This window comes from Solenopsis invicta, chromosome 2 (assembly GCF_016802725.1).
Source record: "Solenopsis invicta isolate M01_SB chromosome 2, UNIL_Sinv_3.0, whole genome shotgun sequence".
NCBI classification, from domain to species: Eukaryota; Metazoa; Arthropoda; class Insecta; order Hymenoptera; family Formicidae; genus Solenopsis; species Solenopsis invicta.
The window spans coordinates 890,113-916,030 of record NC_052665.1 but is presented as its reverse complement, the minus strand read 5'-3'; the positions used below and the strand labels follow the sequence as shown (position 1 = coordinate 916,030).

General features: G+C 32.1%; 3 protein-coding genes across 3 annotated transcripts; 2 read left to right on the top strand and 1 right to left on the bottom strand.

Moving 5' to 3' along the window:
* Positions 1-4,543: 4,543 nt before the first annotated feature.
* On the bottom strand, positions 4,544-8,487 carry LOC113002936 (protein maternal effect lethal 26). Its single transcript, XM_039446030.1, has 2 exons — positions 8,113-8,487; positions 4,544-6,173 (listed from the first exon to the last, which is right to left on the bottom strand). Exons 1-2 carry the CDS (start codon positions 8,125-8,127, stop codon positions 5,037-5,039), a joined length of 1,152 nt encoding a protein of 383 aa, XP_039301964.1. The 5' UTR covers positions 8,128-8,487; the 3' UTR covers positions 4,544-5,036.
* A 3,396-nt stretch (positions 8,488-11,883) lies between these two features.
* Positions 11,884-12,416, top strand: LOC120356898. The gene is given in 3 exon segments (XM_039445760.1): positions 11,884-11,977; positions 12,053-12,180; positions 12,183-12,416. Coding segments are annotated over 3 exon segments (456 nt in total).
* A 168-nt stretch (positions 12,417-12,584) lies between these two features.
* LOC113004137 lies at positions 12,585-14,404 on the top strand. Its single transcript, XM_039445759.1, has 4 exons — positions 12,585-12,701; positions 12,824-12,842; positions 12,904-13,465; positions 13,582-14,404. Exons 1-4 carry the CDS (start codon positions 12,585-12,587, stop codon positions 14,402-14,404), a joined length of 1,521 nt encoding a protein of 506 aa, XP_039301693.1.
* Positions 14,405-25,918: the final 11,514 nt, after the last annotated feature.

Here is a 25,918-nt window from a genome sequence, read left to right as displayed (position 1 = left end):
AATCAGCCCTAATTATATGTGTTTTTATTTTTATTTTTTAATTTTTTTTTCTTATAGTCCTGCTAGCTTGATGTTAAGTTAGCAGCGCCATGGGTTTTTTTTTAAACAGCACAAGATACAAAGTTGTTTCTTGCAGCACAAATTAGCACAAAATCAGCCCTAATTATACGTGTTTTTATTTTTATTTTTTAATTTTTTCTTATGGTCCTGCTAGCTTGATGTTAAGTTAGCAGCGCCATGGGTTTTTTTTTAAACGGCACGAGATACAAAATTATTTCTTGCTGCACAAATTAGCACTAAATAAGCACTAAATCTTTCAATAGGTCCCGTTTGATTTTGCTCATTTGGTCCTGCTAGCTTGACAGAGGTGTCGGGCCAAGCTATCGTTTGAGACTACTCAGAACTTGATCGGTTCAGCCGTTACTGAGATCTGATAATCTCGCGTGCTTGGAACTCGCTGACTCGCGTAAAAGAAGGTCGGTCTGCGACTTTCATAAAAAATAAGTATTTTTCTACATTAGGCGCGAGTCGCGACCGCGCCTCTAGATGTGTAAGTGTCCTTTACGCAGCGTGAATAGCGTAATTGAAGTTTAACATGGTGGATGTTTAATTGAATTTTGCAATAATTCCTTATCAAAAGAATACTTCATGGGCAAAAAATGTTGGACGTAAAGATTGGACGCCTACAAATAATTTGTATCTTTGTGAGGTTAAGTAACTTATTCGTTATAACAAAATCATATGAAAACATTAAATTAAAAAATTATGTTAACATATATTATTTAGATTAATATAAAAAACAAGTTTATAGTATTTTTTATAATATTTATTGATAAATATTACGTATACTTAAAAGAAAAGAGTTATTACAGTTTGAATTTAAATGGGAGTTGACAAAAAATTCTGCTCCAATTAAGTGATTCCCCTGATAGTCAGTCTCTGATTATAGAGTCTCTAGAAGATCCTAAGAGGGATCCTTGTCCCTTTCTAGTACAATATGACTAAAAGTTTCATCGTAACATTTTCAAGTCAAGAGGCCAGTATTCATGGTCGATTTTTATATTACAGACTACGTTTTATAATACATAAGACAAAGATAGACTATGTTTGAAAACTGAGCTGTGTTCCGAAATTCACTGCCAGTATTGAAAATTTATAGTGTGCGTAAACTATAAATTTATAAGCTGGTATTCATAGTCTTATGTTTAAGACCGTCTTAAGTATCATTTTAAGATGTCATCAACCAAATATTGAGAGTATTATCTTAAGATAATAGTTACGACAGTTTTGAAACACACAAGAATTAATTAGCTATGAATTTCATTTACGGATTTATAAAAACTTGCGAATATCTACATTTAAATACATTTATTAATTAGAATCATTTACTTAACAAAATAAGCTTTCTTCAAAGAGCTTCAGCAAAATAATTTTTTTTTTTAACGAAACATCTAATGAAAGTAAATAATTTATCAACACTAAAAATGATGATCTATAAATCTTTTTTCAGTAAAATAACGATTTGTATAAAATTTGCAATCGCCGAAATGAGTTAATTAATTGAATAATCGTACAGTATACATAAAGATATTTTATAATTCATAACTATACATATTTTTATTATGATTAACTACTAGAGTCTTTCATTAAAGTTTTACCCAATCAAACTTTATCGTACAAAAGTAATGAACGAAAAAATAGATTAGATGAATATGGCACGAATCTCTTTATAAAATATATTGAATACCTTAATCAAATCTCACCTTAATCAAACTAATATAAAATTAAATTTTGATGAATTTTTAATATTTAGGAATAAATTTTTTCTACTACGTTACAGAATTTATTATTTTATCTTATTTTATTTCACTTTAAAATTGTGTTCTCGTAAAACAATAATATAAAATTTTTTTTCGACTAAAATGTAAAAACTAGATTTTAAGAATTAGATAAAAATTAGATTAAAAAAATACAAAATTAAACAAAAAGATTATTTTTATTCTTATTTTTAAATCAAATCTATAGACTTTAAAATAATAATAATCAAATTTGACAGCAATTGTTTGAAGCTGATTTATAATTTTTGTGAAATATTTCTTCCATCTGCAAACATATGAAGGCTCGTGAGTACTCGCCGCAGCCATATTGAAGTCGTGACGTCAGAAGCGAGAAATTACGTGAAATGACACGTAATTTTGTCCGTTTGTAAATAAAGCCAATTTGGATAAAACAGACTAAGCAGATGACTTTAAAACACTTCTAAATATCGGTCACGACTATCTTTTTTCCGCCTAACAGTCAGTAAATAGTTGTAAAAAGCATGTAAAGTGAACCAATTAAAACAGGAAAACACATGGGCACGTAATTTTGTTCGACGTGCCATTTCTAAATAATACCAATTTGGATAAAACAGACTAATCAGATGGCTTTAAAACACTTCTGAATATCGGTCACAACTATCCTTTTTTCGCCTAGCAGTCAGTAAATAGTTGTAAAAAGCACGTAAAGTGACGTTTATTCAGACAGGAAAACACACGGATAGCTATTGAAAGGAGTTAAAAATGTATTTTTATGTATAAAATTCAAAGAAATTTTACTCGCGGTCCATTTTTACGAATTTGGTAAATACGAGACAAGTCATATTTTCACAATGAAACACATAATAACAAAATGACATGCACGCTAACATTTCATCGTCAATCTGTCACGTTTCACGTGTATTAGTTCTAATTTTGTTCGCGACGAAATGTCGCTACCGTCAACGCGGAGTTCTTGGCTGAAAAGTCAGGAGCCTTAAATCAAATCTTTACAAGTACCTATCTAACGCAAAACATTCTAGCTATGTTACGGCAACTTTATCATTTTTGTTGTAATATTGCTGTAATATTGCTAAAATGTTATATTGTATTCTGTACTATATTGGGACTTGGCTTAACATAATATCGCAAAAGATAAATAAACTTAGATTGAAAAATAAATAAAAAACAAAATAATATACAAGTTTCTTTATTTATCAATTAAAATATAATTATAAATTTTACTCTATTTTAACTACAGTTTTATTCGCAATAAACAAAAAACATTAAAATAATATTTAAAATGTTGATTTCATGCTGTATTTATGTTTATTGGATTGACATTTACAATAATCGCAATATTAAAAAACTTAAAACGAACGCAGAAAACCATCTTTACGTTTAATAAAAACAATCTAGTTGAAAGAGATTTTATCTAACGATCTAACATTATAATACGCACTCAGGATAATTTAAAGAACAATTGAAAATTTATAATCGGATACAATACTGACAAAAAGAAAACATTTGTAGTTAACATACGTTCGGTTTACAAGGATTTTTAATTTTCTATTTTTTTATTTCCTTTTATCTTAGATCAATCTGTAAACTTGAAAAAAATTATAATTAAACTATGTGAAACGTAATAAAAATGTCGTACAGATAAACTTAAAAGAAGTACTTTTAATTTGTATTAAAACTTATTGCTACATAAATGCTTTATATAAAAATAAAAAATTATAATTGTAGTAAAAAAAGTATTAGATAAATGAAAAAAATGTTATCATACAGTATTCATTAATATCTACTAGCAATATTACATAGATCAAATTGATTAATGTAAATATCCTATTTGTTATTGGCGGTGAAAAAATATTTCTGAGGGTTGACTTCCTCAATAGTTGATTCCATTATCTTATTTGAATCTTTTTGCGACAGATTTTTAAATTCTTCAGTATTCACAATTTTTTTTATATGAAATTTGATAAACTTTACTGAATCCATTTCTAAAAATTTTGCATTGTACAATAAAGTAAGTTGTATAAGTTCAACAGCATTTTTAATTTTAATTTTGCGCAACAAATAATGTTCACACGTTAATTTTAAGGTTGGTACATATATTTTTATATTTTTATCAGCTGTTATTAATAATTTTTTAAGCGTATTATAATCATATAATTCTACTAATTGTGAACCAGTTATAATAAATAATAAAATCTGTTTAAAAGCTTCTATTTCATTATTTATTTTTAATTTACTTGTTACATCTTTTTCTACTCCCTTATGTGTAAGACATAAATATATATATTCTTAAGTAGTTACTGTCAGAAGCACACAATAATTTTTTTCGCAATAACATATTGTTCTTTCTTGAGTATAAATTTAATTAATTTTTCATTCATAAAGTCAAACTCGTCGAGGGTTAAATTTTCAAAAAGTTTTAATATTGTTAAAGATGGTAATAAATTTATAAAATATTACACAACACTTGTTGATAAACTTCAAATTTGTAGCTTACTATACAATGTATCTGAAAATGAGTCTGATATGTGCATTTGAATTTAATTTTGAATTCACAGAATTTAGGGAAATATCAAAAGATAGTGTACTTTTATGTGAGCCTGAACCAAATAAATCATTATTATAATTTAAATTTCATTTTGAATTTACAGGAATGCCGAAAACTGATGTACTTGAATTTGATTTTGAATTTACGGAATTTACGGAAACAATACCAAAAAGTGATGTAATTTTTATGTGAGCTATATTTTTTTGATCTGAATATTGTGTGTCTTATTACATGTTTGTGTATCAAATTAATAACTCACTTTCTTATAATTGCTAAAGATTCTAACTCTACACAGACACAAGATGGTCTAAAGAAAAATAACTGAACATTTTTACTTCTATAGTACTAATAGAAATTTAAATATCTGTAGTTGATATATGTAAGAATTCTTTTATTTTAAATCAACTTGTACACATATATCATGTTAAACATAACTAATAAGTTTCATTCATATATATCAAATCATGAATTTCTTTTAGTATGTATTAATAGTAATTAGCATATAAATTGTCGCATATAACAATTAAAAATTATATTTGTAAAAAAAGAAAAATGTTCATAATTAAATGAGAAATATACTTTTATCATGTTTTGTTAGTTTACAGTCTAAGACTGCAATATTATATGAATCAAATATTAATAGATATAAATATCTCTTATCCATTATGGTATTAACAATCATCATGCGATTCTACTGTTAGTAAATTAAAGTGAGTAATGGTTTCATGTTTTTGGAATGTGTCATATTTTTCTAATACTTTCATTATCTTATTTAGCATTATTTTGCTTTTATCATTTAAGTTTCCAGGGTTCAAAATTTCTTTCATATGAAGCTTAATAAAAATGATCAAATGCGTTTCTAACAATTTTGCATAAGACGAAATCGTAAGATGCATAAGCTCTAAGGCATTATTAATATTAATGTGACTTAGCAAATAATATTCGCATGATGATTTTACAGTTTGTACATCATACTTAACAGCCATTGATAATAATTGTGTAACCGTACAATAATCATACAATTCTACTGTTTGTATGCCAATTATAATAAATAACATTTTTTCGAAAATTGGCATATCCGTCGCATTTAATTCCTTTGTTAAATCTTTTTCTTCTACCTCATGCATGATACATATATTTTTAAAGTAATTACTGGCATCGCACAACAATTTTTTTGATATATTATAGGTTTTTGTATTTGATAAAATAAGTGTGATGGATTCTTTATTTTTAATCTTGTCACAAGTGGAGTCTTCAAGAGATTTTAAATCTTTTGATACTGTTGGAGGTGATAAGTCATATGTATTTATAGAAGTATTTTTCAAATTATAACAAATTTGAAACTTACAATAAATTGTAAGTGAATCTGTATAAGAAAAAGGCTCATAAAACGAATATTCACATAACATTTTCATATTTGACATACAACCCAAAATAGAATTTGATGAACCTATGGTACGCGCACGCGATATAGTTGTAGTACATGTACCATTAAATGATTCAGCAGTAAGTAAATATAACTTTATTACATGTAGTCGTTGGTTATCGTAGTTTTGTAAGTTGGGAAAATTAAGTGGAAGCTCCATTTGAATCATATATTGATTACTTTTTGGAAATGATGGAGACTTTAATATTTTTAAATTATCACATAAATATCTAAAATTTTTAATTGTCCATGTATAGTCAAATTTAATCACATCTATGCTTGTCTCAGAATAACTTTTGGAATACGAAGGTAAAAATGAAGACGTTGTCTGCTTCTTTTGTGGGAGACTCACATTATTTTCAACTTCTTTTTCATCAGAAATCTGGAAAAAATTTATGTATAAATAATAAAAATGATTAACATCAGAACATTCTAAAAGTTTCTTCTATTATTAAAAAATGTCAGATATATTCAAATTCCATCTTTAATTCCTGATTTATTAACAATTTACTAAAAAATTTGTCATTTTGATCTGAATAATTCAATTTTTTTGCAGACATCAATTCTGCACTATTTTTTTCTTGAATATTTACTTTCTTGAACCTTTAAAGTTAGAAATCTTTGAAGGATTTTTTCTTCTTAAAAAATTTCCAATATTTAAAGAACTTCTGTTTCTTCATTTCTAATCAATTCATTAAAAAAAATATTCAGCAATTATTTATCAAAATAACTATAAAAATTTTAATTACAATGTTAACAAATACTTTATAAATTTTTAAAATATTTTAAGGTAAGGACAGTAACGTTGAATGTAATAGATTTATATATGCATGTATAATAAGATACCAGTCACATATACAATCCAAAGATTAACGAAAAACCATAAGAAATCTTACAATACTCTTCTTATTTATATTTTCTACTTTATGCATTTTAATGTGTGTAATTTTATGTTTTATAAGTGTAATTTCATAAATTTTGTTTATATTACATAGCATATAAATAGGTCATAAATTGATCACAAATTGAGTCTCATTTTGAATTTTGATATGAATAAGAGATTTGTTTAAAGTAGACTTTTTACAATAATAATTTTTAATAATATATTCAAATTATATATGCTAGTAAAAAACATATTTTATATAAAATATGAATTTCTTTTGTTACATAAACTGTATGTTACGTCATCAAAAAATATCACAAATGTATTGATTCATTTGTATAAAATTTTATGAGTTTTCTAATGTTTTATTAATGCACACTTAAGAAGTCAGATCATTTTAACCAGGCATTTAAAATAAGCATAAATTCAAGATTTTTTAAAAATTAACTACCGTGTATAATTGATATTTTGCAGATACACTATATACAAGATGTACTGCAAAATTGTAAATTTTCAAAATGATTGAGCTCAAAATAAAAGCTGCACAAATAATTCTTACAAAGCTCTTTCGCCACAATGGATGTAAATTTTTCTGGAATAGAACTGATAGTCCAATTGACATCATTTTTGACAGAAATATATTCTTAGAAAGATTATCTATTGTGTTACCTATGATTTTTTTTTCTTAAAAATTGTGTAAGAGATTAATTTGAAAAAAGCAATTTACTTTTTGCCTTAAAATGTCGAACTTAAAAAATTTATTACAAATAAATGGATAAATATATTGAAAAATTTTGCAGTAAATGAGCTATGTAAGAATTATTTGTGCAACCATTTTTTTTACCTCAATTACTTTGAAAATGTACTATTTTGCAGTATATGTTGTGTGCATTGTATCTGTAAAATATCACTTAATTATATGTACTAGTTAATTTTTAAAAAATTTTTAATTTATGCTTATTTTAGATCCAGTCAAAGTGGTCTGATCCCTTAATGTCCCAAAGAGAAATAACTTATCAAATCGACACTGAAATGGGATTACCAAACATTCAGCTTTTTCCAGGAAAAAAGCTATGGGATACCTGAACTAGTTGATACAAGGAGCGAGTTGACTATTTTATATGATAAATATACAATATTTTGTTATAATTTTTCTATTGTTTCTTTCGCCACAAATACATACAAACTGAACGCAATGCCAATTTGCCCTTGTATCAACTAGCCTCGATCTCCTCTACTCTTTGTCAGGGCGTTTAGAGACGTCCGGCTGAATTTTCAGCGTGCTTGCGCGGGGTGTACTCTCTTTTACACGTTCAGGAAAAACCAGACGTTTGTAATCCTACATCGAGATGATATCAATTTGATGATTTTGATGTCAAAATGACATCGTTTCCACTATATCTCTTTTTAAGGTAGTTCAGAAAAAATGTCAACTTACTTCTTTCGATGCCATTACGTTTGTTTTCCGCTATCTTGATGAAACTTGATCGACTTTAAGTTCTGTTCAAGATATAATTTGATGAGATATCTGCACCGCTCAAATGATGATGGCAGATCAAGGGTGCTTATTTACGAACTAAATAACTTTTCAACGTATGAATTAAAGATGCTGAGTACTGCGATTGCAAAAACAATCAGAAACAGTGACCTTAGCAACACCAATTAAGCAACACAAGCAAGTGAACGGCGCCAGGAGCGGTGGTTACTGATCAGTTACTGATGTTCTTTTGTTACAACATTCAAGAGCTTCACGAGGCACGGGGCTCCCACCGCTCATCTCAGGGTGTTTACGATACCTAATCGGATCTCGGATTGGATTGAACAATGGTACTCAACGTAAGTATAGAAAATTTCCCTAATCGGATTGACGATTGCTGTCTCAAATGTAATCCGATTGATGACGAAAGCGTGGAGACCGAGAAGCATGCTTGAAAAGTAAGTCTCTTTATTTTTTTAAATAATAACACAAAAAATCAAAGATTAAGTTAAAAAGAATGATTTGAATTTAGATTTATTGTAATTTTTTTTGTCTAAACACTGGATTTCGTTTAAATTTCTGTTTGTAAAAATTAATTAATCTATTCTAAAGTTTGTGGTTATATCGGAAACAAATCAAAATTAATAAAACAATTATTAATTATTAGGTACATATTAAAGCATATAATATTTCAAGCATATCATATAGAATTCCTGTTTATTATAAACTTAGTAAACATAACTTTGAAATTATTCAACTACATTATACATTAATCAATATTAATTTATATGTTAAAAATCAATAATGTTTCTAAAAATGTTTTTTTTATTCTTTTCCAGATCGTAAATAAACTTCAATTCTATGAATAAATAAAAATTACTGGAAAATGGATTTATATGAAGAGGGCATTATTGAACAATATATCAATTTGTGCTAACTTAAAATTTGTAAAATCTACTTTTCTTTATTAGTTGTTTATTAGAGAGTAATAATATAAAAATGTAATATACGCATCATATATGCATACAATTATTTTAATTTTATTTATGTATATTCCGTTCTTATATTATTACTCTCTAATGAACAACTAACAAAGAATAGCAGATTTTACAAATTTTAAGTTAGCACAAATTGATAATGTTCAATAATGCCCTTTCAATCCATTTTCCAGTAATTTTTATTTATTCTTGGAGTTGAAGTTTATTTACGATCTGGAAAAGAATAAAAAAAACATTTTCAGATACATTATTGATTTTTAACATATAAATTAATATTGATTAATGTATAATGTAGTTGAATAATTTCAAAGTTATTTTTACTGAGTTTATAATAAACAGGAATTCTATATGATATGCTTGAAATATTATATGCTTTAATATGTACCTAATAATTAATAATTGTTTTATTAATTTTGATTTGTTTCCGATATAACCACAAACTTTAGAATAGATTAATTAATTTTTACAAACAGAAATTTAAACGAAATCCAGTGTTTAGACAAAAAAATTACAATAAATCTAAATTCAAATCATTCTTTTTAACTTTATCTTTGATTTTTTGTGTTATTATTTAAAAAAATAAAGAGACTTTTCAAGCATGCTTCTCGGTCTTCACGCTTTCGTCATCAATCGGATTACATTTGAGACAGCAATCGTCAATCCGATTAGCCTAGGGAACTTTTCTATACCTACGATGAGTACCATTGTTCAATCCAATCCGAGATCCGATTAGTTATCGTAAACACCCTCAGGATTCCCAGCTAAGGATGCGTTCACATTCCCCACCCGGCTGCACCTAGGCACCTTAAAAGCGTTCAGGGGGTCGATCATGAAACTTTTTCCCTAGGGCGAAAACGTGAAAAGTGAAAATCTTTACCATTGAAGTTAATGGAGAAATTTTTCACTTTTCACGTTTCCGCCTTAGGGAAAAAGTTTCATGATCGACCCCCACATTTCTTTAGAGTGCCCCTACCGAACATCAGGTGGGTCGTTCACATTGTCACTCTGTCTATCCTGAGAGAGTGGAGAAACCACATGGGTCCTTGAGCTGGGTGAAACGGATAGGTGACGTAGAGGTGCATTTCAAAATGTATTGCAATGAAAATTTATATATAATTGTGATAAATCTTGTATATTTAAAACAAATTTGGAATCACACAAATTAAACGGCTAAAACAGGCTAGTGAGAGTCAGCGCGGGTATAAGAGCGCAAAACACAATCAGTGTTTAAATAGTTATTTATTCATGATGAATTAAAAAAATCGAACGTTTTGGCTTTCTTTGGAGCCCTCTTCAGCGAATTACAAAAGGAAAAAATTAATTTAAATCGTCATTTTCAATGCAATAACAAGTGGCTGTTCTAATCGTCATCAGTCCGTTACCGGGAATGAAATGAGTCACCAACGGTTTGCCAAATCCGCCGTGGAAGCATTGCCCGTTGTCGTGTCGGTGAAATTGACAATTTTCTAAACAACCATCGTGTTCGTAGATAGCCATTGGCACTGATGACAACCAGTGAAGCGTTGGATAACTTTGTCCATAGGAAGCGAAATTCGCCTGTCAAAGTATACGCTTGAATTTTTCGTGTAATGCCGCGTGTTTACTATCTCACGCAATAACGTATACGCCCAAATTTGGAATACAAAAATAAGATTAATTTAAAATATCATAGTAAATGAAAATTAAAACATATAATATAATAAAGAAAAATGTTAATAACAAAGTAAAGGTCAAACATCAGATGCTGCGCACTACAGCACCTTAGGGTCCTAGTCTCTCTCTGCCGAGGACCGTGGTGCGGGGTGATGAACCCCAACCTACCTCGAGGTGCCCCTATCTAGCAAAACACCACGGATCTAGACCAGAGAAAGTCGAGAAACCATCCCCCGTTCCGAGCTGTCCTGTTGTGGCTAATGAGTACTGCACCAGGGAATACGACGCCAGGTGCTGTGATTTTCTCCTGTAGGACCACACCCGTCATACCACCCACTGTCTGTGGTCACGTCTCGCGAGCAGTGTGGAGGGGGTCTCAGCTTCAACGCTTGAACCTAGAGGAGACTACCTCTCAAAAAACACCCAAACCTGTGGTGGAACAGCATATGCCTATGGTTGTGTAACCGAGGGGATGCTCGGCCGCTAGGATGCGGACTCTGGAGACCAAGAAACCTCCAGTTTCAAAAGTCCCTTACTGCGGCATGCGGGGCTCTGCCGTGGCGGACCAACTCTTCCCTAGCTTCTTGTGGGACCAAAAATGGAATCTGGGAACAACAACAAAAAGAGGGATGCCACTCTGAGTGCATCAACTAAGATGGAAGTCAAAGAGGCATCAACTGCCCCCACGACCATCCTAGAAGGCAGCAACAACGTGGAGGACACCGATCAACTCCATGAGTCAGTCGAACGACTCAAGCTGCGCGACGAATGCCTCAGCGGGGCTGCGCGAAAAAGGCTAAGATGGCTTCTAAAGCAGGGGATCCCTGAGGACCAGGCCAGGATTCAAGTCGTCTAACCAATTAATCCGGAGGGTAAAGGCTCCAAACGGACTCGATCCGACGGCTCAACGCCTGAAGCTGCTTCCAAAAAAAGGCCGTAATCTACGGGTGCTGAAACGCCCCGAGATACCTCAACGGCGCCAAAGGCTACAGTCCGTTTCAGCTTTAAACAAGCGGTAGAGGGTAAAAAAGTGAGGATCCTCCACTAAGGTTACCCGGAGGAGTGCCTCTTGAATGACCAAATGAAGGCCATTCAAGAGGCTATCCTCCAGAAAATTGTGGATCAGGAGGAAAGCTCTGTGAAACCTAAATTCCTGGGCTCCACTTATAGGGCCGGTTGAATGGTCCTCAATTGTGCGGACGAAGTGGCCAAGTGGCTATCGGAAAACGTGGGCACCTTCTCTCTATAAGAGGGAGCCAAACTAAAGGCTGTTGAGGAAAAGGACCTGCCCAAGGCCATTATCGTCAACGCCTTCTTCCCAGACAGCGCGAAAGACAAGAGTGAGAGAATCCTCAAGCTCATTAAAAGCCAGAATGATGGCTGAGTACTACCGACTGGAGGATCCTGAGAAGGACGCAGGAGAGATCTACCGTACATCTCACGATGTCGATAACTGGCCCCTTCCATGAAACCCTTAAGAAAAATGGCTACAAAGCCAGTTTCAAATTTGGTCAGGTAGGAATTAGACCGAAGAGCGCTGCAAAGCCTCCGGCTAACCCTCCAATCATTTCCGGGAAACCGAAGGGTGCTACCGCCCTCACGATCGTAGCGTGAAAATTGGACCAGAAGAGAGGAGCCGCAGCAGCCTCGAAGCATTCCGATTCAGTTAAGGACGGCGTCGAAAGCCAGGTTGTTGGGAAAAGAACTACTGGGGCTAAAGGTGCAAAAGCATCTTCCCGTATTCTTCCCACACCCGGTCAGGGCCTCTAAGCCGAAGCTTTCATGGTCCTGCAGATTAATTTGCAGCACAACAAGACGGCCTCCGATGTGCTGTGCAGGATTTTTGACAAGCTAATAGACATAGCTTTAATCCAAGAGCTCTATGTCTATGGAGGCCTAGTCCGCAGACTAACAACCAATGCAGATAGGCTGATTTATGGGAAAAGAATTGAAAGGCCAAGAACCGCAGTTCTCTTCAAAAAACACGTTAAATTCCTACCATTACCTCGATTCACTTGCAGGGACCTAGTGGCAGTACAGGTGATGCTACCAACAGATGAAGGATAGCAAAAGGCGATAATAGCCTCGGTCTACTTCCCAGGGCATGCAGCTAAGAACCCACCACCAGAGGAGGTCAGAAACCTCATCCAATATTGTCGAGAAAGGAACAGAGGCCTATCCGCGGCTGCAAACGCACATCATAAGGTCTGGGGCAGCACCGATATCAACGATAGAAGTGAGTGTCTATTTGAATATCTGTGCCAAACTAATTTAGATATAGTCAATAGGAGAAAGGCACCCACTTTCGTCACAAGAGCCAGGCAGAAGGTGCTTGACCTCACGCTAGCTACTCCCTTGCTTGATTTCAACGTTGTCAACTGGCATGTCTTTCGGGAAGCTTCGCTCTCCAATCATAGTCATATAGTCTTCGATCTAGCGGTGTGGGGCCCTGTGGAGGAATTAATAAGAATCTCTAATTTCATGGACTGGACGCTCTACCAGGGGCTCCTGAAGGGAGAATTAGAGAATTTCAATTTAACTATAACAGGCATAAAGAATTTGAATAATGCCGCAACCTGTATAACACCATCCATAGGGCCTACGAAAGTTGCTGCCCTACAAAATATAAAAAGTCCTCTGCCACAACATCATGGTGGAATCGGGCGGATCCCGATAGCGCACGGGACCGATAGCCTACCACCACTCACAGTGGCCAATGAGTTTTTCCGTTGGTTGGGTTAAATAAGTCAAGATGATTGGTTGGTATTTTATTGCACAGTGTGCTATCGGATCCCGTCCGATGGAATCAAGGCCTGGAGGAGTTGCGCTCCTCGGCCAGAAAGCTTTTTAATAAGGCCAAGAGGGCCAAGCGTCAAGAAGATTGTGATCGGTACAGGAAGGCCCTTACTAATTACAATAAAGAACTGAGGAGGTCTAAAAGAAAATCATGGAGGAGCTTCTGTGAAAGCATTTACGATTTTCCCGTTGAGGCTTGCCTACAAAGAGTAAAGGCAAAAAACCATTCCAACCAAATTGGCCATCTGCTCAGGACAAATGGCAAATACACAGCTGACCCTGGGGAGATGTTAAGACTTTTGTTAAGCACTCATTTTTTTGGCTCTCATTTTGTTGAGGACAAAACGGAAAGAGAGGAGAGGACCTTGTTGCCCCATCACCCTCTTCTCCGCGGAGTCAGAGGACTTGCCAATCACATCTTTATGCCTAACAGGTTAAAATGGGCAATCTCATCCTTCAAACCATACAAATCTCCGGACGGCAATGGGATCTTTCCGGCCGTACTTCAAAAGAGCCTGTTCTATCTGCTGCCGCACATTACATATTTGTACGAACACAGTTTTATGCTGGGGTATATCCCCGAGCAGTGGAGGCAGGCTAACGTGGTCTTTATACCAAAGGGTGGAGGGCGTTTCAGTGCCCAATCCAATTTGTTCAAACCGATTATCCTCACCTTCTTCATGCTAAAAAGCATGGAAAAGGTGCTGGACCAGTATCTCAGAAATAAGGTGCTGTCATATGCACCACTCCATAAAAATCAGCATGCTTACCAAAAGGCAAAATCTACCACTACTGCCTTGCATTGACTAGCGAGCAGCATAGAAAGGACCCATGAGGCTAAAGAGATAGCCTTGTGTGCCTTCATGGACATACCCATACAGTACAGAGAGATTGCAGGAACATTGCAGAATGATTTTATTGAAACATTGTAACATTGCATTTTGATTGCGAAACATTGCTGCAACATTGCTGGAAGTTTGCAGCAACATTAAGATGTCCACTTTTTGAAATATTGCATTAAAATATCCCATTTTTCCAAAATATTCACATAAATATTATTACATCACATAATTCCAATGAACAAAACAATATTTGTGTAACATTTTAAAAAACATATTTTGCAAAAAAAATCTCAGGAATATTTTTTCGGAAATTTCTAAGCGGTCACCATCTAAGTCGCGACTCCGGTGAACGTTGCTCGACTTCCGTGATCGCTGCAAACTGATTTCTCATGATGACCTGTGAACACTTTATGCTGATATGCGTATATAACTGGTAGATCAGGTCAATATACGTTATCGAAAAAATGAAATATGTATAATTAAAGCACAATATTTATATAAACAAATATAAAATTATAGTTTTTTTTACTAATTTTGCAAATGCAGAATAGCATTTAGAATAACTTTTTTGTTATTTGTTTAAATAAGAATGTAATTAGAAAATATATTAGGAGTATAAATAAGTTTCCGCCGTTTCACAAAAAATAGCGCCACTAGTATGTTATGGTTGAAATTGTCTGTTGTAAAACGTTATATCGTAAGGTTGGACATCTGGCAACAATATAACCTTAAAATATTAGCGATTTTGTATCAGCATCATATATCTTTTTTTGTGCGAAAATGTCGAGTTTTGAGCCAAATAAGCGTCATTTGTTGGAGCTTTTGATTTACTTCTTTAATTTGAAGAAATCTGCAGCCGAGGCGCATCGATTGCTTGTAGAAGCATATGGTGAGGCTGCCTTAAGTGAGAGAAGTTGCCGTCAGTGGTTTCACAAGTTTAAGGCCGGAAGGCCAAAAGTGTACGAAGACGCGGAATTGGAAACATTATTAGACGAAGATTCGTGCCAAACGCAAGAAGCACTTGTACTTACATTAGGAGTGACTCAACCAGCAATTTCACATCTTTTAAAATCATTAGGAATGATTCAAAAACAAGGAAACTGGTTTCCTTATGAACTGAAGCCGAGAAACGTTGAACGCCGATTTTTCACATGTGAAATGCTGCTTGCCAGGCATAAACGAAAGGATTTTTTGCATCGTATAGTCACTGGTGATGAAAAATGAATCCACTACGATAACCCAAAGAAGAAGAAATCATGGGGACCACCTGGCCATGCTTCAACATCGACAGCCAAGTCGAACATTCATGGAAAAAAGCTCATGTTGTGTATTTGGTGGGATCAGCTTGGTGTCGTGTATTATGAGTTGCTCAAACCAAATGAAACCATTACTGGGGCTCTCTACCGAACACAATTGATGAGATTGACCCGAGTACTCAAGGAAAAACGTACCCACTACTACTCCAGACACGACAAAGTTATCCTTCTGCATGATAATGCTCGTCCACATGTTGCGGCGCCAGTTAAAACCTACCTGGAAACACTCAATTGGGAAGTTTTACCCGCCATTCACCAAACATTGCTCTTTCCGATTACTACCTGTTTCGATCGATGGCGCATGGCCTGTCTGAGCAATACTTCACATCATATGAAGATACAAAAAATTGGGTCAATTTGTGGATATCTTCAAAAGATGAAGCATTCTTCCGACGCGGTATCCGTATGCTGCCAAAAAGATGGGAAAAAGTATAGTGGCTAGCGATGGACAATACTTTGAATAAAACATTAAGTACCGTTCTCTCACAATAAATGCCCAATTTTTGATAAAAAACGGCGGAAACTTATTTATACTCCTAATAATAAAATAAATTTAATATTTATCTGAGTGGAAATAAATTTTTTTTTCTTCAATAATTTTTTTAGTACATTCAATTTCATATTTATAAATAAATAATTCTGTTACGTCCTGCAGTGTAACAATTCTTTTCTTTCGAAATCGATGCGGCCAAGCGACCGAAAATCGCGAACAGATGGGCCATCCTAACCGCGCAAATAAGCTAAAATTGTCCGGTCGAGTCAACGGTTGGCCTACGCTTGATACCTGCCGGTTTTGCCGGAAGCAAGCGTTGAAACGTGGACGATTGACCCCTTCGATACGAAACATTTGTCGCACAATTAATAGGTAACGATCTCCTAAGGAACCTAACCAATAGGATAGATTAGCCAGATGAAAAACAGATTAGAAACCGAAGTTCTGAGAACGCGTGGGGCAACAATAAGAGATAGTACACCTGCGGATTAAAAATATAGGAATCATGGGCAGAATCGGGTATAAAAAGAAGGAGCTCCGCAGCAGATTGCTCATTTTGCTTATTTTGCTCATTTCGCCATTTCGCCATTTGTTGCTGTCACTCGCGATTCATAATTCACTCCAGTTCAATCCGTCGCACATTTCGTGACATTACATGTATATGTCCGAGTTTGTGACGTTTGGATTCGTATTCATCCGTGACACTTAAACTCGACGCGGCGTTGTAAAAATTTAGTTAACAAGTTTCTTCGCAAGTTCCGAACATCCTGAGCGCCAACCGTTGACCAGCCGTCCGCCGTTGTAAGCCGAATCCGCTCCGCCGAACACCAGATCATTTGCACCTTCATAAATTTCAACAAATAGTAAGTCTTAGCCATCCACTATTTTTTTTGCTCTCCATAAGACTACCTTCTCTCTCTAGCAAGATTTTCATCATATTTATAATTTTCAAAATATTTATATACGCATTATTACTTCACTATCCTTCCTTTTCTCCTTCTATTACTATCCTTTACTTTCTGCTGGATACAATTAAACTCTTTTTCGATTAAATTTGCAACTATCCTTTAAATCCCGCTGGATTCGATTGAGCTGTCTTTCAATTAAGTTCGCAACTTTCTTTGCCTCGATTGAAAACAAAGAATTCCTTCTGCATGATCTAATAAAAATTTTTTTCTTTTTCTTCCTTTCAAGTAGTTACATCTAGATTTTATTTTTCTTTATTAGAAAGAGAGAACGTAGCCTTAAATCTTAAATTTATTCTAGTACGTAATCAAGTCCCTGAATGTAAGTCTCGAAAAGCTATTATATAAGAACTGTCGGAGTTGTCAAAATAAGAAGGTCCGAAAGCTTGGCGCATTACTATCGCTCTCTGCAAAATTAAGCAACCTACGAGGAGAAAATTCTGTTTCGCCGAGCGCTCTAACTGTAAGATTGTAAGATGTAATACGCCGCAGGCCTGATAGTTTATTAATACATACAAGGCATTGCAGTTCTGTCCTGTTGTTTGGTTGCTAGAAACCCGATCGTCAGAGAGTCGCTCTCTCCGTTTTGAAAGGACTAACACGTACATTTAATCTTTACGGTTAAATGCCTAAAAATGTATTTTAAATAAAGTAATTAAAGAGCCTCATAAACTAATTTAGGAACTGCCGACGAATCGATCGATTCATCTCCACCAGTCTCAAATCCGTCCCCCGAATCATTCTCTCTTTTCCCCGGTTTATTTCTTCTATTATGTTAAAATAAATTATAACCTTTAATTTTAACTATTTTTGTTTATTTCTACCACCTCTAATTCCCGCTTCGATAAGATTGCACTTGGATTGCGTCTGATCCCGCGTAAAAGCGATTTAATTTGTTTACGCAAAATAAGGACTACACAAATGCATAAGTTTGAATGAGAGTCATAGGCCGTCATTCTCGACACCTAACCTACATTCTAAAAGTGCAATTTCACGTAGATATAATATCCAGATATTTACCCCCACTCTACCAAAATTATGAAGATTTATGGAGAATTATGGGAAATTATGGGAAATTTTGATAGAGTCGAGGTAAATATCTGGATATTATAGCTACGTGAAATCGCACCTTAACTCATTTGCCGCATTCGACTCGTCGCACTCGCCCGGAAACATGTGTGCGCAAGATTAGGCCTGTTCCGTTCTTCCTATTTCATTCAAATCATTTCCATAAGTTTCTACCTGCAAGTCGACCCGACTTATTTCGAGAATTCCGGACGTAACAATACTTAAGAATTTAAATTAAATACATTTTTATACAATAATGTTTTACTTATTATTAATATAAATTAATAAAAATAAACTAAAAAACTTAATTTTTTTACCGATAAAAATTCAATATTTTGATTTTTAAATTTTTTCAATGTTTTTATATATTTTTTTATTAACTATAAATAATTTTCAATTTTCATATTATTCAAAATTTTTTATAATAAACTCTAATAAAATCTTTTCAATATTTTTTTAAACTAAAATTTTAATTATTTAATAAATTATTTCTTAATTATTTGTACTAAATCTATAAAATTTTAATTTATATAAGTAAGCTAAATAAAGCTTTAGTTTCATTTCTTACAACAATAAAGTAATATACACATATTTTTATACACGCCATTCGTATTACGCTCATATCGAGATCAAAATAAATTTTGTTGTGACCAATAGTTATTATATAACACTCCTTAATATATAATTTGTACAATATGATATAAACGAAATAGCCAAGCCATTTCAGAACGAATTCTTAAGATATTTCCTTCTAAAACTGAAGGTAAAGAAGAGGCAGGGCAAATAATAACAGATTTTCTTTTTTTTCTTCTGCAAGCTGGTTTCAGGTTTTTAAGATATAATTTTTTACTAAAAAAGTACTTTTTATCTTGAATATAAGAATAACTTAATTAGAGTAGTATTATTAAATTATATATAAGATGCTTAATCAATGGTTGGATTGATTAAGGTGATTATTGAAAAAATGTTTTTATATTTTCTATTATAATTCAACACAAGTGAGAAATATGTTAAAATGTTCTGAAGCAAAAATGAAGGAAATTAAATTATCAGGATGAATCTTTCTAACGGCATCTTTTGTTTACCATCGGACTTTATTTGCGCTTTATATAGAGCAAGAACTGTAAATAGGTCCGACTTACCCCACTCTCCCCCATATTATGTATATAAAGAATACAAATTTACTTACCCCCAATCCAGAGATAACAAAAAATAAAACAGCTTAACACCCACGGTATAACTTTTATTATACTGTACTAACACTCACTAGATCACAGAACATCTAGTATAAAGCAAAAGACTGTGCCTTCTTCCTTGGTAACAGAATTTATATAGAGAGCAAGGACTGAAAGGGCGGGGGGAGGGAAGGCTGCAGGTAACTGGCAGGGGCTTGATGACGAGGGATGCAAGGGGGGAGGAGGCTGCAGGTACAAGCTAGAGTCCCTAGACTAAGAGGGCCGCAATTCAAGGTTTTTGTTTCTCTTTCCTTCCCGTATAGTTTTCTATTAATTTAATTAAACAATTTTATATCAAATTATTAGTTTTATATAAATTTTATATTAATTTTACATTAATTTAATATCAACTTATTAAAATTAATTTAATAATTTTTTGGGGAAACGTAACGCATTCTCGCTCTTCCACGCATTGCTTTTTCTACCTGTGTAAAACTAGCTCCCTCATCATTAAAAAAAAGTTGGGGATATGGCGTAATTAATAACTCATTTATTGCTAATTTATTACTCTAGTCCCAAATTTATAGCTTTTACTTGTTTGCTGGCAATTAAAATCAAAAGTGGAGATACTGATTTAACGTTACGCTAGCATTCCAACTCCGGAAAGAAGATATAGAATATAATAAACAAAAAGCAAGTACATTAGAATTTTTGCTAATTCTAATTAATTGCTCTAAAATACTGCAAAGAAATATTGAAAATATTGATTAGTAATGGATTAAAGCAATGTACAGTGGCGGTGCCAGCGTAACATACAAAAGTAAAGTATATGAAATAAATTGATTGCCGTGCTGAGTTTGATGTCAAAATACCTCTTGAATTTATTGTTCTTAAAGTAACCCGGTCTAAAATTTAATGTTTATGATTTAAGCTCATGACACAGAAACGTTTTAAAAAAGTTTTCATCCTTTACTGCCGTTATGAAAAAGTATTACTGCCAAAAAAGTTACACACAGAAAATGGCAGATTCTGTGTGTGATTTTTATGTGTAATTTTTTCAGCAATATTTTTCATAAGGGTGGAATGCTTTCGATTGACTGAGTTGCCTATAACGATTTTTGCCTGTAATCGCGATAACAAATCTGCTGGAACGAGCATCGAACGAGAAAAGACGGATAAAAGGGGAAACAGGTTCTATCCTCCTGTCCTCTCTCACTCTCTCTCTGTATAACTCTCACTCTAAAATTCTTTGGATGGCGAGTCCAAGCAAAGATACAATACTCACAATTAGACAAGCGACACTATCGACTCACAGGCTCTGCCCGTCCCCGTATTTTTTCTAACCCAACCTAACTCTATTTTAATTGTAATTTGGCCAAGAATATCTAATTGACGTTGCGATATTAGATTTGAAATTATAGCTCACTCTCTCCAGCACCCATCCCGTCATTAATGGACGTGAGACGAAGTGGGTTGGGTTAGAAAAAATACGGGGAGGGGGTGCAGGGGATGGGGCGAAGCCCCTCCCCGGTCCACGCGTTCTCTGTATATTGTAAAAAAACTGTTTTGCGTTGAAAACCCTTTCGACGCAAAACAGTTTTTCTACAATAACGACAAAAGTATTGAAATTAAATAAAATATGTATATGACCTTTTTTATAGAGCTTATTACTAGCTTCATTTTTTGTTTGTCATTTTTTAATGTGTCAAACAAAAAATGAAGCTAGTAATTGAAATAAATACTTTTAAAATGAATATTTTTTGAAATAAGTAAGAAAAACTGTTTTTTCTTTCTGTAATGATATTTTTTTAATAAAAAGTGAGCATTACTTAAAATCTTTTGTATGTCACTCAGTACCTTCCCATTGATAACATACAGTATGTCAAGGTTAAGGTCGTCAGAAACTGCTCCCCTTTTGTAAAGGTTTACCATAAAATTTTATTTATGAATAATGAATAATTTTTTATTTGAATAAAAATTTATTCGTTTATCTCAAATAAAAATATTTTTGAATAACGTTTTATTTATAAATAATAAATAATTTTTTATTCTAATAAAAATTTATTCAACTATCTCAAATAAAATAATTTTGAATAAAATTTTTATTTAAATAGAAATTTATTTATTATTTGTAAATAAAATCTTATTTATTATTCAATATTTACAAAATACAAATAAAAATTATAAATAAAATTTTGTAAATAAAATTTTATTTGAATCAGCAATTTAATTTATTGTTTTCCATTTATTTTATTATTTTATTTATTATTTAATCTTATTATTTAACTTATTTTTTTATTTATTTTACTACTTTATTTATTTAGTTTCTATTTTTAATTTTATTTTATTAATTATTTTATTATGTCTTTAATAACTGTAATCATAAATGTATCTTTAAATTAAAAGTGAAAATAAACGTGACTTTTGTAGCGTTTCTATAAATTTATTTGCACTTTAAAAATCAGCTTTATAAAACCGATAAAAATGAGGTGAGAATATAGAGATATTATCCAAGTTTAATTTTTTTTATCTTTTATTGGATATAATAGCAACAATGAAAAAAGAAATTAACATGCAGATAATGAGAAAAGAAAGAATATTGCAAATAAAAATAATACAAATAAAAATAATGCTAATAAAGTATGATACAAATAATAAATAACGCAAATAATAAATAATGTCTATGATTCAAATAATGAATAATGCGAATAACGAATAATATGAATAATAAATAATACAAATAATAAATAATGTTTAAAGTACAAATAACGCGAATAACGAATAACACCCAATAATATGAATAACGAATAATGCAGTAACGTGCTGTAGTCTTATTAGCTACTTTGATCGTCTTGCATATCCGCTTGGCAATGATCATCCCACGAGCTCTTGTTGCACCGGAAATGCAAAATTGCGGAATATGCAACCGTGCGAGCTATAGCCGCGCACGGTTACAATAAATAACGCACCGACGCTTCAGCTTAATGTTCCGCGAATGTGGTGCGAAAAAAATGCTTCGTTCAAGGATTTCCTTTCGGATATTTTTGGGAGTGCATTGTACTTGTTGTACTGATTATAAAGGCGCGATGATAATATATAAATAAAATTAAGGTGCTTTGAGAAACCGAGACGCGCTATCGTGCATTCGTGTATGTATAAGCCATCGTAAAGACAACGCCTGAATTCTCCCGCTTCTATCTTGCATGTGAACTCCAAGAAATCAACGATTTCGATAAATTATTATGAATTAAGCAATTGTCAAATTATACAATATTTATATTACAAAATTCTAGCGATGACAAACAACTAACTTTTAGGGCTCTAGAATTACTGTTTTTTTTTACGTATAATCTACATAAACAATTGTAACATTACATAAACAATGTAATGTTACAATTTGAAAAATGAACAATTGAGATTCCTTTATATCTAGTTAGTCGCTATTTTTTTTCAAATTTTCTCTAGTTTTTTCTCTAGTTTTTTATAACTACGATAGCCTTTTCATTAATTCTTTAAATACTCTACTTCAAAGATTACATTCTGTAATAAAAAATAAGGCACTCCATTTAAAAAACATTTATTTGTCCTCCAACTAGCCTTGGCGACATCTCTCGACATCAAACTGGTTTCATCAGGGATGCGTTCAGATTCCCTACCCGGGTGCACCCAGGCACCTAAAAAGCGTTCAGATTTCTTTAGAGTGCCCCTATCGAACATCAGGTGGGTCGTTGACATTGTCACTCTGTCTATCCCGAAAGAGTGGAAAAACCACATGGGTCTTTGAGCCGGGTGAAACGGATGGGTGACGTAGAAGTGCATTCCAAAATATATTGCAATGAAAATTTATATATAATTGTGATAAAATTCGTATATTTAAAACAAATTTGGAATATAAAAATAAGATTAATTTAAAATATTATAGTAAATGAAAATTAAAATGTATAATATAATAAAGAAAAATGTTAATGACAAAGTAAAGGTCAAACATTTTGTTCATTATATTATTTACCTAATTAGACTAATAAATATTCTTCTTTCATCCCATTAATGTAAAGTTTCTTGGTTTGTAGTCTGACAAATCCGTTGTATAAATATTTATATTTGAGATTAATACATTAAAGATATTTAATATTATCAAATATTTTCTGATATTAATAAAATATACATATAACAGATGATATGCGCAACATATATTTTCATCTAATTTGTTAAAATAAGAATTCATTTTCATATGGTTTAAATTGATTTGTCCTATTCTACTAGCATTTAATTTTCATCTACTTTAATTATACTAATAAAAATATTTTTAGTAAAATATTTATGTATTATCTTTATTGTTTATCTTTATTTATTATGTAATTTATTCTGAATCTAAGATATTTATGTTATTATTTGTTCTCAGTGTTACTTGCTAGACACACCCAATGTTTAAGAGTGCATGCTTAGGTTTAGATTCTAGATTGATGTAAAATTTAAATAATTTAAGCCGGTAGACCATGATTACAGTCGAATGTGAGAAGAATAATCGACTATAATGATTGATCAATTTTTTAAAGCTTGAGGCTTACTGCATTATCAAGGCTGGGCAAAAAGTATGTCAAATACAAAATACAAAATATTGGCAAACTTAATATTTAAATTATAAAATACAAATTACTAAAAATCTTTTGATTTGAAATACAAAGTACAACTTAATTAATATTTTGTATTTTAAATCAATATTGCCAGTATTTTGTATTTTGTAATTTAAATACTAATATAAGTATACTAATATTTTATACTTTGTATTTGAAATACATTAAATTTATTCAGCCGTACAAAATATCTTCAAGGCGTTTTTTAAAGATATCTTAAAGAGATCTAAAGAGATCGTAAAGATATCTTAAAGATGTCTTAAAGATATCTCCAAAATGTCTTTAAGATATCTTAAAGATAACTTTTAGATATCTCAAGATATCTAAAAGATGTCTAAAACTGTTGCGTAAGACTTCTAAAAGACTTCTAAAAGATGTCTTTACGACAATTATTAAGATATCTTGCAAGACATGCAAGACATCTTTAAGATGTCTTTTTGTCTACATTATATATTATGTCTATATTTTGTCTATATTATTGGCACATCCGGTTGAACCGTGCAGCGTCTCGGCTAAACAAGAAATATATATTTTAACAAGATAAGAAATGATTAAAAGGACAATTTTTGCATTGTTTATTTTACTAAAAGTTATTACGCTTGAAAATAACTTAGCTGTAAGCGCTGAGCGCATATGTACCGATCACCTTCCTATATAGTTTCCCTCATCTCATTCGTATCTCAATGTAGCAAATGATGGCAACAGATAGGAAAAGCCTACGTAAAACATTTAATAAAATTAAGAATGAATATGTGTCACAAAGTATTATCAAAAATTTTTTAATTTTATAGATTGTTCTATTATGACGTTCGAGTATTTATGTAAAATGTGAGCATAATTTTTTTATTATAGTTTAAATATTCAAATTTTTTTATTTATAGTTTTAATTTAATTCTACAATATTAATTGTTGCAAAAAATTTTTAAAAAGATTTTAATCTTTCACATTTTTTATGTACAACAAGGACGTCTTTTAAAAAGGACGTTTTTGCAAAATGTATGAAATTTTTATATGCATGAGACACTTAAAACTTGCAATTTTACCAAAAGTATATAAAAATTTGTAAAATATTTTATATTTAATATATATTTTTTAAATAAAATAATATTTAACATATAACAATCAAAAAAATGAAATTAAATGAATATTTTAATCATAGAAACGAACTTAAATACGTGTCTTGAAGCTTTCGTGACCATTGATATCGTTAATCGAGAGGATTATTTTTGGATGGATACCACGTGCGTGTTGGGCACTTTGCCGACGTTTCGCAAACATTGCAGTTTGCATCATCAAGGCTGAGAGCTCCAATACTGAGCTCCCTTCGGTTGTGGTGGTCCTTATATATCCCCGTTGCGCCCGGTGGGGGTTAGGGTGGGAGGGTTGATTCGGTCAGTCAATCGGAGTGTTTTGATTGACCGGCCGGTCAATTAAATATACTTACCATTATGTGTTTGTTTTCCGCTAATATCTTGATTAAACTTAAGATTAAACTAAGACTTGATTAAACTAAGACTTTAAATTCTGTTTCAGATATGCAATGAGATATTCTGCACCGTTCAAATGATGATTACTTTAATAATCTACAGATATGGCAATTAATTTTGTATATTTTCTTTTAGCAGATTATTACAAACTTCTGAATGTAACATCAAGATACCGAGACCGAGATCGCAGAACAGTCAGATAAATAGTAACTTAACGCTTATAGCAACAATTTATGCTTGATTTACAGTTCATCTTTTCTCTCTTTCTTTCTACGTTACAAAGAAAAAGAAGAAAGATAAATGTGAATCACATACATAATATATTTACTGCTGCAGCGTA

What these genes read in the sequence shown, in the direction of transcription:
- LOC113004137 (XM_039445759.1), top strand. Translation starts at nt 12,585, where the DNA reads ATGGTCCTGCAGATTAATTTGCAGCACAACAAGACGGCCTCCGATGTG. An exon ending in CAACATCATGGTGGAATCGG is followed by an intron (nt 13,466 to 13,581) that starts GCGGATCCCGAT and finishes TTTATTGCACAG; the next exon opens with TGTGCTATCGGATCCCGTCC.